The 12,223-nt window shown below is 51.9% G+C and overlaps 5 protein-coding genes across 5 annotated transcripts; all 5 read right to left on the bottom strand.

Moving 5' to 3' along the window:
• Window positions 1-434: 434 nt before the first annotated feature.
• On the bottom strand, window positions 435-593 carry COCVIDRAFT_110168 (hypothetical protein; the record flags this gene model as incomplete). The annotated part of the gene is made up of 1 exon (XM_014697017.1): window positions 435-593. A coding segment is annotated over one exon (159 nt), but the record flags the coding sequence as incomplete, so codon positions are not given.
• A 2,772-nt stretch (window positions 594-3,365) lies between these two features.
• Window positions 3,366-3,542, bottom strand: COCVIDRAFT_110210 (hypothetical protein; the record flags this gene model as incomplete). The annotated part of the gene is made up of 1 exon (XM_014697016.1): window positions 3,366-3,542. A coding segment is annotated over one exon (177 nt), but the record flags the coding sequence as incomplete, so codon positions are not given.
• A 576-nt stretch (window positions 3,543-4,118) lies between these two features.
• COCVIDRAFT_110159 (hypothetical protein) lies at window positions 4,119-4,544 on the bottom strand (the record flags this gene model as incomplete). The annotated part of the gene is made up of 1 exon (XM_014697015.1): window positions 4,119-4,544. A coding segment is annotated over one exon (426 nt), but the record flags the coding sequence as incomplete, so codon positions are not given.
• A 2,361-nt stretch (window positions 4,545-6,905) lies between these two features.
• On the bottom strand, window positions 6,906-7,573 carry COCVIDRAFT_110208 (hypothetical protein; the record flags this gene model as incomplete). The annotated part of the gene is made up of 2 exons (XM_014697014.1): window positions 6,906-7,324; window positions 7,477-7,573. 2 exons carry the CDS (start codon window positions 7,571-7,573, stop codon window positions 6,906-6,908), a joined length of 516 nt encoding a protein of 171 aa, XP_014552500.1.
• A 1,721-nt stretch (window positions 7,574-9,294) lies between these two features.
• COCVIDRAFT_30161 (hypothetical protein) lies at window positions 9,295-10,892 on the bottom strand (the record flags this gene model as incomplete). Its single annotated transcript, XM_014697013.1, has 2 exons — window positions 9,295-9,631; window positions 9,694-10,892. The coding sequence occupies 2 exons, from the start codon at window positions 10,890-10,892 to the stop codon at window positions 9,295-9,297; spliced, it is 1,536 nt and encodes a 511-aa protein (XP_014552499.1).
• Window positions 10,893-12,223: the final 1,331 nt, after the last annotated feature.

Genomic DNA, 12,223 nt, shown 5'->3' with positions numbered 1-12,223 from the left:
CCCCCCCCGTGAGATGCCCAGAAACACCTCTGAGCAAGACGGCGGGAGTTTGTCCGTGGCTCTTCCAGCCCAAAAAGCGCACTAAATCTGGCGGCGTAACAAGATCGGCGGCCCGGCGCAGCCTGTTGCTTCGTTATCTTTAGTACTTGGTTACAGCACAGCCACAACCGCATGCTACTAGGCTTAGGGATCGACGTCTAGGGGTGTTTCGCCAAACATCAACCCCAAGTGGCTTGCGCCCCACGCTACACGGCGATGATTTGTTTTTTCTGTCGCAACAACACGAAATAGTCATCGCCTAGAGATAGACATACCAAGGCCATGAACAAACGTTGTACGTGTCTCACTAACCTAGGCCCGGGCGACTGCAAGCTGCAGAGGGCTCTTCACCGCACACTGCAATGACTAGCTGAGCGATATACAATTTCCCTCGATTAGCCGGCAGCACCAGACCCACATGATGTTGTTAGAGGGCGTATGGAGAAAGGACTTGGGCGTTCTGAAAGAGTGGGGAGTGCCATGGGGAAGATGATGAAGGACACGGCAAGTCTGGAGATCAGCGCCGCTATGCTGGGAGAGTCTGGTTGCCAAGTCGTGAGGATGTCCTGGCTGGATAATTGCGCCTTCACGAGACTTTGGCCTAGAAACTACCCCGATCAAGCCGGATATCCTGTTTCGAGACGAGCGCATGGCACGGTTTCCAGTGTGACGCGGAGACTGGTACTAGCCCGAGATCTTCCTAGGTTTTTGCAGATCTTCTGCTTCAAGAATCACGACCCAATTGCCGGAACAAGCAAATCCTTCTCCCGCGGCCGGCCAACCGTCCTCCACGTTTTACGAAAGCAACTTTATCTTAGCACATTCGGCCGTTGTGCTGTTTCGTAATGGCCGGACTTGCCGTGATAGCGGTCAGTTGGCCGTGTCACCCTCCACGCAACCAAACTAGCCTCTTGGGATGATGGCGAAGCACATGCGGTTGCCCTCTCTGGATCCATTCGCTACGTCACTGGTGTTCCACAGTAGGTCTCGTGGGCAAGGGACTTCTGGGCATTAGGGGTCTTGACGCCTTTATCGCGAAGTGACCACGGACCCAGAAGTTGCATCCTAGATGATATCATGAACCTTGGGTGGCGGTGAGTAGATGGCGAGGCTAATCCTCATGTCTGAGATCTTCGACGTGCGGCCCGCTCAATTTGGCGGATGGGGCGCCATTGACATTGATAGATAGGTCCCTCAGACAGTTCGCACCAGACCGTTGGTAGTACAAGTGTCATGTAACAGTCGCCGGGCAGTTCTTCGCTTCAGAGTGTTTGAATCAGTCATATGTTTTCAATTGCTCGTTCGGGTTCGTCCAGTTTCTTTGCACAAGGCAGTGTCAGAGATTTGGCTTTGATGGATCCTCAGCTAGGCAGCCTATGCTCTTGAATTTCTTGTGAAGTATGCAACTATAGCATTGGCCAAAGGATCTCTCAGACGGCGGCTAATGTGTGCCTGTCTGTGCCAGGGAGTCTATCCAGAACAAAGCTCAAGACGAAAAATTAAGCTCAGGTCAAAGTTCTCGTGTCTGTCATGGACACAAAGCGAGGCAGATCAAGGCAGGGCAATCTCCCGCCTGAGTTTGCTGATCAGGAGATCGGCTGTAGCTCCTATGGCCGCACGTGACCTTGCCAAGACATCGACGAAAAACAAAACACCGCCCTCAGAGTTATCTCCAGGCCCTATTTTCTGAATGCATCTCGAAAGGGCTGCCTAAAGCCTAATCCGCAAACCCACCAATTGCGCAGCAGTAAAAACAGGCAAATACGAGCGGAACGCCACACGGAGCCGCCAGGGGTAAGTCTTGGGGCTTCATGCAGATTCTGTGTGTCAAGATCAGCCCACCTAGAGGCGCTTCCTCTGGGCGCCATTCCGCACCCATGCAATCGCAGATTCAAACTGAAGGGGCCAGGGGCGGAGCGGAATCTCGGAAACAATCAATTCCACTTGGGCGCAAATGCTGCCCATAAGCTCACGATAAGAAATAGCAAGGCTGAACCAATTCGCCGCGCTTCATCTCAGGATCTCTGTCGATCCAAGACAGCGCACACATCCCTGATCAATGTCAGCGCAACCGCCGGGGGTGGTGGCGATGATAGCGCGGCGAATCGGGTCGCTATAGCTCAACACGCTCTGACTGGAGGCGGAGCGGAAAGCACAGCATTTGCCCATGGCGCTTCCACCCGAGTCGTATTCAACACTATGCGACGCAGGGATGCGCACAAGCATAAGCATCGGGTGTATACCCGCACGTTGGGCACCGGAGCCGCTTCACTGGGCTTCTGACGTCGTCTCAGGCTGTCAACAGGATCAATAGGCTCGCCGGTATGCATGGCCAAGCAGCCGCCCGGCGCCTTACAGGGCAAAGGAGATGAAAAAGCTCGAGAAAAGGAAATTGAGGGCTTGCACAGCCAGGGCTGAGCAGGCTTTGGGGGCCGACTTCCATCGTGACAATTGTCGCTTGTGAAAGGGTGTGTCCAAACACACCCACCCACGCTCATGGATAAACAAAACACCACTTCGACTTTTCGGATTACTTTTTGTCCGGTGTGTTTTTGCCTCTCCATCTTCCATCCTTTGCCTCGGTTATCGACTTGGTATTTCTCTTATCGTGCATACGCATAGGACCGGAACAAGCAAGCTCAGAACCAAACACCGTCATGATTGTCGTCACGCCTACAAAAAGAACCCCGTCCATTTGCCGTTCTGTTACGTGTTCTATTCTTTCCTCTGCTGAGTCTAGAAGACGGCCGCGCACGAACGTGTGCAAACTATGACAGTACGCGCGTCACGTACATGAGTTTGCCGAAAAGGCTACAGCAGGTATGCTTGGCCTGATAACGATATGTTCTACCAAGGCGTCATTCATGTCCGTTGGATGATGTAATGAGGATAACGATGCGTCGGGCCGTGGGGGCAACATTGGCTTGCCTACTCGATAAGCACACAGAAGATGTTCTCTCGACTGTAGTTTTATGTAGGCCACTTGACGTATACGCAACCTTTCAATTTTTGTAAATTTCACTGTGTAGATTGCTTCACACACGCTCATGTCTGCTGTAATAGAAATAGCTTCTTCACTTGGGATTGCCTTACTCTATCTCTGCTCCTTTTTTTCATTGGGTTTCTTTTCTATTTCCATCTCTAACTTAGCAGAACCTTCTTCTCCTGATGTTTTTGCAGTTTTTTATTAATACCACCCCGTGTAGCCAGTATAGCTGAGCTTGTTCACTGACACTTATCGTGGAATGACTCTTACTAGCGGATATGTTGTGTATTCTGGCCAGCATGTCTGCAGCATGGATCTATTTCCATCTTCCTGAGTCGTCTCATGCAGCCATGGCTCTTAACCCCAAGACAGCCAAGGCCAAATATGCATTACACAGGTTCGGCAGTATTGTGTTAAAAAAACCACACCCCTGAGACAGCGCATCTAGGGTCCTAAGCCGCTTAAGCAACTGGGAATAGACTAACCGATCCTCTAGAATGGATGTAGCATAGTTATAATATTGTAGTTGGCTCAGCCCAGACAACTGCACGGGTATGTGCAAATATGACACCGGCTCCTTTACACGACAATCAATCTCGCTTCTACAAACAATAGATTCAATGCCTGTGGAAATAACATGGGCTGCGCCATCTCGTCGCTTTCAAAGTATACCAGAATAACCTTTGTAAACCAATCACAAAATTTGTCACTGCTGCTCCTTGCAGGTGAGACTTTAACGCCGAAGCGACATTCCCGCGGATGTCGATTTCTGAGGCATGCCTGAGTTGGCAGTGGGACCGGGTGGCGCTTTTTAACTTTGAAGACTAACGCGAATAAGACCGCGTCGGTAGATATGTCCCTTGCGTTCACTATCTTATGTAAAAGCTGTGGCTATTGAGATTCTATGGATATCCAAAGTTTTTCAACTCGATTCTTACACTCTATTTCCACGTGCACCAGGTACACGCAAAAACAACACCAAAGCAGCCGACAATGACTATCTATCTATTCACACCACCTGTCGCACCCTCTCGATGCAGCCAAAACTGTTCTTAATGCGTCAGGAAATTCCGCAGTATATGGCACAGTGGAGTCAGGCATCCCGCAAATGATCTAGCACAGCACCACCCTCCCAGCCTCTATTCATCGCCCTGGGTTGTTTGATTCCCTTTTCCATGACCGCAATGGCACCTCTGCTCACACGTATCCGAGCTTGGTTTACTGAGGCTAATGAAAGAAAAGGAAGAAGAAGAGGGAACAGAGAGAGACAATGGCAAGATCGACACCACACCATCCTCGAGTCTCTCCGTGCAGCAGACTGGTGAATATGTGAAATCATCAGTCTCGCAGTTTCCGGCAGATCACTCACCGCAATGATTCTTCTCCTAGCTTCGCTCAACGATAAACCACTGCCGTCGTGGTCATTTGGAGATAGTAGCAATTGCGTGGTTTCGCCTGGATCGACTACTACTAGCGGTAAGTTGATGTGTCGGCAGGTAGGCATCTCGGTCAATGCTATAGTGTCCTGGCTAGGGACGCCTGACGCGATTGTGTCTTTTGGTGCTGCTGTCGAATGGACTGGGGCAGATGAAGTGGGCGTGGCTTGCGAGGCCGAGAAGCGCGAGAGCGCTGCTGCATATTGAGACGTTTGATGCTGCGTCAAGGGGTTCGTTGGGGGAGTATGCGGCTTCTTTGGAAGATGAAGAGTCAGGCTCCGTGAGTTCTGCTTCTTTCCTTTGGGTTGTTCAGTGGAGGCCTGTTTTTGTTTTGTATTCGGATCCAGATTGACTGACCAGATACTTCTTTGGTTCTCAGTTTTCTAGCAATCCTGGGTGGCAATTGGTATCATCTTGAGCATCGGTGTCGACCCTTTTATCCAGAATCTCGTAAGCTACTACACGAGACCTGTCCCAGATGTGTCACAAGTGGCTTTTTTTTATCGAACAATACTTTCTACCAAGGTTCTACCATTGTGTATTCGAAATGTAATCCAGTCCGTCCTTTGCCCTGTTGACTAGTGGCGTATCACTGACAGGACAAAGTGCGTTGGGCCTCCCCTGCTATGATGTAAAATGCATCCGCAGCGCTATATAGCTCCGACTCGAACCAATACTGGTTCCAGCCACGCCACGAATGCAGTTCAGGCGATTGTACGTGGCCGGCGGTAGCAAGCATAGGGATGTGCGCCTCATGCGAAGACGCGACAACGCTCGTATCCAAGTCGTGCGACACCACCAAAGGCACATGCACGCTCTCTCTCTCCAAGAGTCTAAAGACGGGAAGCGATCAGGACTAAGCCTCACGTATATTTACAAGGAACCCGGCGGCTCGCAACTCGGCACTTACACAGCCATGATGAGCAGTGGCACTGACTTATACGATCTCACCCCAAACAGCATCACCTCCATCTATCTCAACATGGATCCAAATCCGACATCCCTCAGACCACAGTGGACAAAGGAACCAAGCTACACAGCCTCCCTATGCAGCGATATGGCACGGTAATCTAACAAACTGCGCATACCCCGATAACCGCGTCTCGTGCGCTGTGAATCTCGTAGCCAAAGCGCTGTCGAAGACGATGCGCGATGAGCCGTTTTTATCGCACCGGGGATAAAGGGGTGAGAGGTGTGGCGACGAAAGAAGGTATTCACGTGCGGGTGATGTGGTATTGGGCTGTGCTGCCGGTGCTTGTGTGGGTGCTTGCTCTGTGTGTGTTTTTGGGTATGGTGGTGCGAGAGAGGGGCGAGCGGTGTGGGTGGCGGAATAGTTTGTTGCCGGTTGTTTTTATGGGGGTTGAGGGCGTGCATGGGGGATGGAGGAAGGGGGTAAGGAGTAAGGAGCTTGAGCGGAGGGTGCGTGTGAGGGGGGGTGAGGGGGTAGATGGGACTTGAGCAGAGTAGGATGCGGAATTTTATCGTCTCTATGACTTTCAAGAGTATCAAGGTCCCGTGCCTAACTTCCTTTTACGCATCTTTGTTCTCTACCAATCCTGCTGATAGAAACATACATACTCCTTGTCTTCTTGTGAAAATCAATGTGGACACGAGGGCTTAGAAAGAGAGTAAACATGAGTGTTTAAAAGACAAGTAGATGTAAGTACTAGCGTGGTGACTTTTATCTGTAAAAAGATAAGGTTAGAAGATGCGATAGAACGCGTAGAGTGGGTAGTCGAATAGCGTGTCATCGATAGATTCAAAAGAGACTAAGAGTGGATCGTTGAGGGGGCTAGTTAGAGAGGGTAGGTAAAGCGAGGGTGGACACGGATGCGGTGAGGTGACTTTATATCCGTGGATAGATCAAGTCGGAAGATGCAAGTAACTTGACCCACATGAACACACATTACCACCCTTGTTTAAACCAACATGACGTATGCATATTGAACTTGAAATAAGTTTATGACTGTATTTATCATTATCAAACTCTAGCTAGACCTTGGTGCGTGCAAGCAAGACTCCAAACAAAAGTGACACCTTCGCTCGCTAGAAAGGGGACGAGAGAAAACCTCCTTCCATGATATAAAAAAGAAGAAGAAACGCTCCAAATGGCTCCGAGAATGAGAAAAGGAGGAAAATTCTTGGAAAAAAACATGACTAATCGCATTCCTCCGATATCGCAGTGAATGGAGATTCTCCAAGGACGATTGGGAAAAGCAAGACAAAAGGCAAGATGGTAGAGAGTTGGAAACAGACAAAACACAGTAGAGCTGCAGATGATGAGTGGCAAGGACGCATCAAATCGCTCGGGAAAAAAAGGGGGCTAAAGACATGTCGACATGGTATACACGCTTCCTCGCTTGATTCGCAAATCGCCTCAAAGAGAAGGTGGTAGTAGTTGTGATGGTGGTGGTGGTGGTGGTGGTGGAGGCGGTGATGGTGATTTAGACACCCTTGATGGCAACGGTGCGCTCGCTGTTGAGCTTATCGGCATTGCGCGAATGGCTCTCCTTCTTGCAGTCCTCCAGACCCTCGCACTTGTGGTCCTCGAGCATGCGGTGCTTGCTGCAGTGGTGGCCGGTACAGAAGCCACAGTCGCCGACAATGGGCTGGGCGCGATCCTTGCAGTCCTTGAAGGAGCAGCGGATCTTCTTGGGAGGCATGCCACCGCGCAGGGGAAGGGCGAGGTGCAGGGTTGAGTTTGGGCCGATGGCGTAGTCGGAGAGGGTGGTTTCTGGCGACGAGAGGTGCTTGCCGGCGTGGACTATGCGCAGATCCGAGGGGCTGTGCAGGTTGGTGCGCAGAGCCAGGAGGGAGCGGAGAGTGCGTATTGAGGTATTTGAAGGAATGGTGAGTGGGATTGCTGTGAGGCGACAATGTCAGTTCTTTGTTCGGGCATTGTTTGGTAGTGGGCGTGCTGGGACAGCGGTGGTGGAGATGAATGGGTGGGTGTTATGCATGCTGCATGTGGTGTTCCGAGGTTATCGGAACGACGGGGGGAGGCTGGAAACTTACTGTTGTTGCCGGACACGGTCTTGACGAAGATCTGCATCGTCTCCTCGGCGTCGGAGCTGGAGGAGCTCATGCTGCTGATGCTGGAGGAACGGGCCATGGTTGTGGTTGTGTAGTGGAGAGGAAGCACTGTGTGGCGGTATATAGAGAGAGAGAGAGAGGAGGCAGCGAGATGGAGGAGAGACGGAGTAGTAGAAAAGAAGACGGGTTGGATGATGTAGGCGACGAGAGGTGATGACGTGGGCGCGGCGAATCTACGGACAGACGGTGTCGAGGGTTGTGACGATCAAGAGGTGAGGAGGAGGAGAAAGAAGAGCATGTCGAGCCGGAGCAAGGTGACGCAGGCCGGGGCTCTTTAAAGAAAGGCTCGCGAGAGGGTCATGCATGCTGTCACCGGGCTGTTCTGCCTGCACACACGACTCGAGCCGACAAGCGTTCGCAGCGCCTCTTTCGCCTCTTTCGCCTCCCTCGCCGCCGAATGCAGGGCGGGTGCCACTAGCCGGCCATGGCCCATGTTCGATAGTCTTCCCTATCCATCCCAGCCCCAGTGAGGCGATTTGGCCCATATGCCATGATTATGCCTACGGTATGCCTAGGCCCCATTGACTTGCTTAGGTACTATGCCCATGCTACCACCAGCACGCCATTGTCACCATGTCTGTCTGCAATTCATCTACCATGTACACCAACTACTTAGTCAATACTACGCGTCCAGACATGATGATGATCCACATGTCGGTATACGTACTGCACACACACATATCATCTCCATCCCATCAGCCATGTACAACTCATCGTGCTCGCCCGACTTGCCTGCCCTCTGCTCTGCATGTGACACGTTTCGCCGCCCTGCCTCAACTCACTCGCCGCCCCTGGTACCTGTGACAACAACACCCACACCAGCAACACCACGTCGACCACGACACCCGCTCATGTCGAATGAGGCGCCTGAACCCGCCTGCGCCAGTGTTTGCGATCGGTGGACTGTGCAGTCCAGCCTTGGCCTCTCGACACCGTGTGTGCCACTATCTGCGTAGCCTCGTCGTCCAACACCGGACCCACCCCGCGCCCCTGATTGGCTCGACGCTGCATGTCACCTCTCCTCTCTTGTCCGCCGTCTCATCTCGTCTGAGATGACTATGTCCTTCTTTATATGCCCTTGTGTACGTCTATGCTACGTACATACTACATATGTACATATATCCTACTTACATACACATACACACACATACATACCCGCACATGCACGTCGCCCTATGCTTTCGGAGTACGCTCGGCCTCCACACACACACACACACACACACACACACACCCATACCCCCAGCCCCAATGCTGTCATCGGCCAGGCACATAGTCTTACATACACATGTCGTTCCCCATTGCCTGTGCACACCCACCCGCTCGGACTCGGCCTGCATCACCCCATCCCTGGTACCCGAACACACGACCCCCCCCAACAAGGCTCCCCCCCCCACCCCAGCCACTTGATGCATCGCCCTCGACCTGCAATGTTACCAATTTTGCTTCTAGAATCCTTCCAAACGCCACTCTTCCCCTCGAGCTTTTAAGGTTTGCAACCCAAGAAGAAAAAGAAAAAAATTGCCCTTCCGCATGTGGCACTGCTGACAGGTGCCATTCAACGAACGCCTCCATTTTTTGGGGGCTGGTACCCTAAATTATATACATTACACCGCCTCACACGCTCTTCATTCGCCCGGGTTACGCCACCCAACAAAAGGTCGACCATGTAAAGGTAACACGCCCATAGCCTGTCTAGAACCATGGTTCCCAAACTACCACTCTCTCTCTTTCTCTCTCCATCTACAACATGCTCTTTGGGAAGTTCTTCATGGCCTGTCGAACGCCCAGATCGCCCAGAATCTCCTCGGTGCCGCCCAAAATGGCATCAAACTTGTACGTGCGGTGGAACTGCTCAATCACCCGTCCCATGCCGCTCTGCGTGAGTCCTCTGCCGCCGAAAATGTTGACGGCCTCATCGGCAATCTCGTGCGCCGACCGTGTAGCATACGACTTGAGCAGACCAATCGGCCCGCCCAGCAGCTTGGATTGCTGCGCGTACGACATGTGCGTCATCTGATACGCAATCGACTCGAGCCAAGCCTGGTTGGCCTCGACGTGCGAAATCATTTTGGCAAGTCTGGTTCTGGCTGTCAGCTATCTCCGTCCAGTCTAGTCTAGTAGTGTAGTGCGAGTACTTACTTTTGCCGGATAGCGGGCTGCTCAATGAGCTTTTTGCCAAAAACGATGCGTTGGTTGCACCACTTGAGGCATTCCTCGACCACGGTTCGCGACTGCCGGATCACGGCACAAGCCATCATGAAGCGCTCGTGGTTGAAATTGCTCATAATCACAATGAAGCCCTTGTGCTCCTCGCCCAGCAAGTGCTCCACCGGCACCTTTGCATCGTTGAACTCGACAAATGCCGTGCCCGCCGTCGTCGAGTAGCTCGTCTTGATCAGCTTCGTCTCAACCGCCGCATCCCGCTCCACGAGCAGCACAGAAAAGCCCTTGTCCGTCCGGCACCCGACGACAAAATAGTCGCTGAACATGCCGTTGGTGATCCATTTCTTAGTGCCCCGCACAATGTAGTGCTTACCGTCTGCCGTCTTGGTCGCCGTCGTCCTGATACCAGCGACATCCGACCCAGCAAACGCCTCGGTAATCGCCAGGCACATCTTCTTCTTTCCACTCAACACCTCATTCACCACGCGCGTCTTGAGCTCCGACTCGGGCATCCACTGCAGCACAGCCGTCAGACTGATCGTCATGCCCGACATGTTTCCGTCCTGGAACCCACGCGCATTCGCACGCACGCCTTCCTGCGCCTGCACAAGATCGTGGAGATAGTCAAACTCCTCGCCTTTAACTACGCCCAGCAGATTCTTGCCGTGCAGATGCTTTCCAGGTCCCAGACGCATGGCCAGCATGTCGTTTGCCGCCATCTTGTCAATCAGCTCCTGGCTAATATACGTGCCGTCCTTCTCCTTTTGCTGCGCCTCGGGCGTAATATGTGTGTCGACGAACTTGCGAATCTCCCTCTGCAACGCGCGGTGGCTCTCGTTAAAGTACGGACTCTTGAACTGCGGTCGTAGCCACAGCGGCTCTGCATACGGTACTGGGCTCAGCTCGCCAGGCTTCTGGATGAGGACCTCTGACTTTTCGCCTTCAATAGTGCCAATGCAGAGCTCGCTGTACTTCTCGAGCACCTCCTGCCGGTGCAAGTTGTAAAAGGCGGTCGTGGCATCTTGACCTGCTACCTGCTCGAGCACGACCGAGCCACCGGGGTGCGCATCGACGAATTCGCTGAGGTCGTACACCTTGTGGTCAATGATGCACCACAGGTCATCAGGCTTGTTATGCGAAGCAACCGACTCGCGTGTAAGCGCTGCGTGAGGCATGGCGGGCGGAGTGAGTAACTCGGGAATATAACCGTAGATAGGATGAAACGAAGTCAAAGAAAAAAAAAAGCAGGAGAGAGAGAGAGAGAAGGAATCAAAGAACAACGCGAACTCCTTTAGAGTAATAAGAGATTCGGCTTCCCCCTCTCCTTTGCCAATACATCCCTCTCCCCTCCCCCAAACCTCGGTTCGGTCCTCTCCTTCCAACGCAAGCTAGCCTCCGTTCCCTCCACGTCGTCTGCCTTACACTTGCGTCAAAAGGTGGAGCTCTGGGGAAGATGCCGAGGTCCGCCGAACGACCCGGGTGCCGTAAGTCTATCTCGCACCCCGCTTATTGGTCCATTGGGGGACCCAACCAGGACGCGTCTGCGTCCAAGCATCAATCCGCGACTGGGGATGGGGGATTCTTTTCATAAATTGGTAATCAAGCGAGGGGGGGGAGCTTTGTGCATGTTTATCCTGTGTTTTGAGAGTGCGTGTTTTGTTTTTTTTGGAGATTGGGATCGACTGAGATCTTGCCGGGGGGGCTTTTTGTGTTCATGTTATATGTGACTACGTAACGGCATGTGGATCTCACCCAGCGTGTTTGTTGCTTTAATCTACGAATACTCATTCCTCACAGTAGGCATTATTACTCAAGAGAAGCTTCATTGGGAAAAATCACCACAAAAAGGCGGTTGTTATGTTAGTTGCTATGGGGAAGGGGGTCCATGGCGATACTAGAAGCAGCAGGGAAGAAGGCGTACTACGCTTTTTCGTGTTTATAAGCAGGGACATTGTATACAACCCCTAAACTCAAGCACAGTACCTATACGAAGTCATGCATACCTTTGGCAAAACAAGTCAATACATTCTTCATCTTAGCCATAATGCCATTCTACCCCTTACAACCCGAACCCACATCGTCTCATCTACCCTGAAATCCGTCATATTCCCTCGTTACCAATCTCAGCAAAACCCACGTATTTTTACACTAGAAGATATGCAAGATACCCGCCTCGTCACCCGCCGATCAGTCTTCCATTTTCTATATGGTCTGGTGTAGGCGATGCTCTGATGCTCCAAAAATGCATACATGTATAAACACCTCGTTTAAGTTAGCAACTGGTATTACTCATTTCCTCAAGTCCGTCATGTTTCTTGGATCTTCGATATCACAGAGCCACACACTAAAAAAAGACTCGCAACATACAACTCACGACACCACGCACAAAACTAGCCATGGTTTGAATTTGCTTTTATATTCTCCACTACAGCCAACCCAACCCAGTCTATCCATAAACGCACACGGTGTGAAGAGTGGTAACGGGGGATAATGGCGGGGAAAAAAA

The sequence above is a fragment of the Bipolaris victoriae genome (genome assembly GCF_000527765.1).
Source record: "Bipolaris victoriae FI3 unplaced genomic scaffold scaffold_108, whole genome shotgun sequence".
In the NCBI taxonomy this organism is placed as follows: domain Eukaryota; kingdom Fungi; phylum Ascomycota; class Dothideomycetes; order Pleosporales; family Pleosporaceae; genus Bipolaris; species Bipolaris victoriae.
Note: the sequence above shows the minus strand (reverse complement) of the source record. Positions and strands in the feature narration are given on the sequence as shown.